General features: G+C 41.9%; 1 protein-coding gene across 1 annotated transcript; it reads right to left on the bottom strand.

The window, feature by feature from the left end:
* Positions 1 to 238: 238 nt before the first annotated feature.
* LOC120882042 (WW domain-binding protein 11) lies at positions 239 to 2929 on the bottom strand. Its single transcript, XM_040265773.1, has one exon. It carries the CDS (start codon positions 2755 to 2757, stop codon positions 835 to 837), a length of 1923 nt encoding a protein of 640 aa, XP_040121707.1. The 5' UTR covers positions 2758 to 2929; the 3' UTR covers positions 239 to 834.
* Between the last annotated feature and the right edge of the window lie 2052 nt (positions 2930 to 4981).

The raw sequence follows: 4981 nt of genomic DNA, 5'->3' as shown, positions 1-4981 counted from the left end.
TTAAAAACATAAAATTAAATTTATAAAAGAATAAGTCAGCACTACATGGAAAGGGTTTCAACACATTAAGTTAAAGTTACAAGCTGTAGAAAAGTGCAAAATTAATATTTGTGAAGAAAAAATATTGTGTGTATGAATACATAGATCTCTGAAAATATACACAAAATTGGATAACAGTTGCATTAAGAAAGGGGAACTGGGTGACTGAGATCAGAGGAAGAAAGTCAGAATTACTTTTTTTTTTTTTTTTTCCTGGTGTAGAACATTTATTTATTTATTCCATGGAACACTCGAAGTTTAGATCAGTGGGAATTATAATCAAAGAATTGTACATTTTCTTCCCACATATATCGCTTTGTATTAGGAAATGACATTGTGATCCATTTCACTAGAATATTACAAAATATTTACAAGAAAATATTAAAAATAACAAACATGAAAGGCAAGATGGGGGTGAAATAAACTGGTTTTTCCAGAAATCTCTACTCCAGTGCCCACAGCACACAATAAGAGAGCTAAAACAAATAACAAAGTTCCCCTTGATCACAAGTTGCCAAGGAATTGGAGTAGGGGAAGAAATCTGATGAAAATGGTGGTATGAAAAGGGATGGATGTTATTAGCAGCACTGCTTCAATAACCAATTTATGTTGAATGAAATACCCTCTCTTTTATATGCAGTAAATTCTGAACAAGGCTAAACTTTAAGATATTCCTTGAAATGAAATTAAAAATACCCTGACAATGAAAGCAACTCTTCCACCTAAGCTGAGTAAGAGCCTCTTTCAACATGAACCACTGATGTGAACAGAAGCCTGATCTAGCATCCAAAGCTGTCACAGCAGCCCTTCCATCTCTTTCATGAAAGCCTCATAGACATCGTCCTTAGTCTGCACCGACACGGGAACAGATGGGCCAGATTTGGGTGCTGTTTTGGCAAGAGGCACAGCAGAATCATCCTCAGACTTTCTCTGGGGAGCAGCAGCAGCCCCTTTATTCTCCCGACGCACCCGCAGTGCGGTCGGCACGAATCGTGTGATCTCTGCCTTGGGATTAGTGATCTGTGGCTTGGCACTGATGGTTGCCGTGGCTTTCTTCTCGATGGTGGCTGCGCTTGTGTCATCCGCCTTGGGTCGCTGGATCAAGTTGGGGGGAGCACTTAGAACCCCCGGGTTGGGTAAGGGAGCTGGTGGGAAGAGCCCTGGTGGGGCAGGTCCAAGAGGAGGCACCAGAGGTGGGCGCATCATGCCAGGACGAGGTGGAGGGATACCTGGAGGTGCAGGGGGAGGTAGCCGTGGCGGGGGTCCCCGAGGAGGAGGGCCAGGAGGCAGACCTGGGGGTGGGCCAGGAGGAGGGCCAGGGGGTCGACCGGGTGGTGGGCCGGGAGGTAAAAGGCGGGGCAGAGGCCCTCGGAGTCCTGGCATTCCAGGCGGTCTCAGGAACGGAGGAGCTCCTGGAGGTGGTCCAGGAGGAAGGCCTGTAGGTGGTCCAGGTGGCCGTAAAGGTGGAGCAGGTGGCGGTCCAAGCGGAGGTGGTCCTGGCATGGGGGGTGCTTGTATCTGAGATGGAGGAACAGACTGTGGAGGGGCTTGCTGCTGGGAAGCTGCAGACGTGCCATCAGAGAGAGATTCCTCCTTATGCTGCTTCTGTGATTGCTTTTCTGCTTCAGAATCATCCGAATCTTCATCATCGTCCTCTGAAAATTCCTCGACTTCGCGTCCCTCCTCAGGGATTTCCTGACCTGCCATTCGAAGCATCATGGCTTGGAGAGGAGTCAGCTCCTTCATGTTCTTCTTCTTCTTCTTCCTAGATTTTCCAGGCATATCTGCAAACCGTACACTCAGACCTGATTTCTTTTCTTCATTGTTTTCTCTCTCAGTGTCATCACGGTGCACGAACTCATCCCCTTCACTTTCTCCATCTGATCTGTCACTGTCGCTGTCATCAGTACTGTCGTCATGCTTATCCTGGTCCATGTCTTCAGGATAGCCATCATCTTCACTGGTGCTAGAAACATCATCGTCATGACCCCGCTGAGCAAGTTCAGGACTATATAACATGTCTTCATCTCGCCTACGAGTGGGAAGATCTAGGGCAAAGCCCACTTTGCGGCCATACATTTGTAAGACTTGAGGAGGAGGTGGGCCAGGGGGAGGACCTGGAGGTTTCCTGCCAGGGGGCAAACGTGGAACGCCATGTCCAAGAAGAGGAAGTATAGAAACTGCCCGAGTTGGAGGTCCATAGGCTGAGGTCTTCTTAAGGATGGAGGGTGGCTGGGCCCCAGGAAGTGGAATGTCCTGGATCAAGATGTTGGAAGGAGCATGCGGCATATCTGGCAGAGGAATACTCTCCACTTCCACATGCTGGGCATTCTTGACAGCATCAAAATATTGGCTAAGTTGAGCCCTCTTCTGTTCATATTCTACTTCCAGCTTTCTCAATTCTTTGTAAATATCTGGATTCTCTTTCTCATAGAGTCGTAGAATACGTTCAAATGTTTCACGTAGCTTTTTACGCTTGTCTTTCAGCACTTTCTCATTTAACTGTGGCTGCTGCACTGGGTTAAACTCCATTTCATCCAATTTTTCCATGTCCCGGATAATTTGTTTGGGATCCTTCATCTTTAAAACTGCAGCTCGTACCATCATGCGCTGTTTTTTGTTCTTCTTTAATTCTCTTTTCCGAGCTTCTTTTCTGGCTTGGTCTGTAGGGTTCATAAATTTTCCACTTTTGGTGGATGATGTGGATCTCCGCCCCATGTTGACAAGTTGTTTGATTTACTTGCTTGTTTACAAAATAAAACCTAAAACGCTTCTGCTGGGCTCCTGGGGCTGTGAGAAGCGGGGAGGGGACGACTCTCGGCCCGTTTCACTTGGTAAGGGCCTTCACCTCTGCTTTTCGGTCAACCACCCAACCACCGCCATCTTGAAACCTCGCCCAGAATTACTTTTAATTGTATATCATTTTATGTCATGTGATTTTCCTTTACTCTGTTCATCTACTTTTCAAAAAGTGAAGTAAATTAAAATTTTTAACTTATATCCAATAGTAAAACAAAATATTTTAAGTAGGAAAGAAGTCACCAAAGGAAATGAATCACCAATTTACAGAACAGAAATATGTATGTCTAATGAACATATGAGAAAATACTCAACATCATTAGTAGTCAGGAATATGCAAACTAAACAATTAAAACAATAAGTTTTACTTCTCACCCATTAGATTGACAAATATGAAAGGTATCATTTTACATCTTGGCAAGAAGATGAGTAAATAGAAACCTTCTTTCACTGCTGGTGAAGATGAGAATTGCTCTAATCACTTAAGAAATCTATTTGACTGTAAATAGAAAAATGGAAAGCTCACATACCCTAGGATCCAGCAAATGTATTTCTTTAATCTCTAGTTAAACTCTTGTACATATAGGGACACATGTAGAAGGATGTTTATTGCAGTAACATTCATATTACAAAACAGTTGGGGAAAACCTAAACATTCACTCTATAGCTGTGGTATATGTACTAGATATATATACACATATATATCATGCACATATATATGATGTAAAGGTGCATGATATATATGTACTCTTGAGAAACCTGTATGCAGGTCAAAAAGCAACAGTTAGAACCGGAAATGGAACAACATGAACTGATTTCAAACTGGGGAAAGAATACGTCAAGGCTATATATTGTCACCCTGTTTATTTAACTTCTATGCAGAGTATGTCATGTGAAATGCCAGGCTGGATGAAGCAAAAGCTGGAATCAAGATTGCTGGGAGAGATATCAATAACCTCTAATATGCAGATGACACCACCCTTATGGTAGAAAGCAAAGAACTAAAGAGCCTCTTGGTGAAAGTGAAAGAGGAGAGTGAAAAAGCTGGCTTAAAACTCAACATTCAAAAAACGAAGCTCATGGCATCCAGTCCCATCACCTCATGGCAAATAGATGGGGAAACAATGGAAAGAGTTAGAAACTCTATTTTCTTTTTCTCCATAATCACTGGAGATGGTGACTGAAGCCACAAAATTAAAATACACTTGCTCCTTGGAAGAAAAGCTATGACCAATCTAGACAGAATATTAAAAAGCAGACATTACTTTGCTGGCAAAGATCCGTATAGTCAAAGCTATGGTTTTTCCAGTAGTCATGTATGGATGTGAGATTTGAACCACAAAGAAGGCTGAGCTTTCTTTCATCAATCGAAGAATTGATGCTTTTGAAATGTGGTGTTGGAGAAGACTCTTGAGAGTCTGTTGGACTGCAAGTATATCAAACCAGTCAAGCCTAAAGGAAATCAATGCTGAATATTCATTGGAAGGACTGATGCTAAAGCTGAAGCTCCATTACTTTGGCCATTTGATGCAAAGAGCCAACTTATTAGAAAAGACCCTGATGCTGGGAAAGATTGAAGGCAGGAGGAGAAGGGGATGACAGAGGACAAGATGGTTGGATGGCATCACCGACTTGATGGACATGAGTTTGAGCAAGCTCTGGGAGACGATGAAGGACAGGGAAGCCTGGAGTGCTGCAGTCCATGGGGTCACAAAGAGTCAGACACTACTGAATGACTGAACAGCAACATATGTACATGATAGACTATATAGAAAAAGTAATGCATTATATGTTTGTAAAAACATATAACCAGTCAACATAGAAACTTTTAAATATCAATTGATCCCTATAATATAACATCAAATAATACTACTGATGTACATTTTTAAAGCACACACAAAACATTACTATATATTGTTCATGGATATAGGAATATGTAAAAAAGAGGAAAGCATGCATTAAATTAATGATCACAATTGCTTAGAAGGAAAAAAAGAGTGAAATGGGAATGAGGATAGGAAAAAAGTGAGATTTAGCTTTACCTATAATAATGTACTTAGATGAAAAATACTTGAAACAAATATGATAAAATGGAAAATAGCAGCATTAACTATATCAATATTAATTGCCAATTCTGCATGAT

The sequence above is a fragment of the Oryx dammah genome, unplaced genomic scaffold (genome assembly GCF_014754425.2).
Source record: "Oryx dammah isolate SB20612 unplaced genomic scaffold, SCBI_Odam_1.1 HiC_scaffold_23, whole genome shotgun sequence".
Classification (NCBI taxonomy): domain Eukaryota; kingdom Metazoa; phylum Chordata; class Mammalia; order Artiodactyla; family Bovidae; genus Oryx; species Oryx dammah.
Note: the sequence above shows the minus strand (reverse complement) of the source record. Positions and strands in the feature narration are given on the sequence as shown.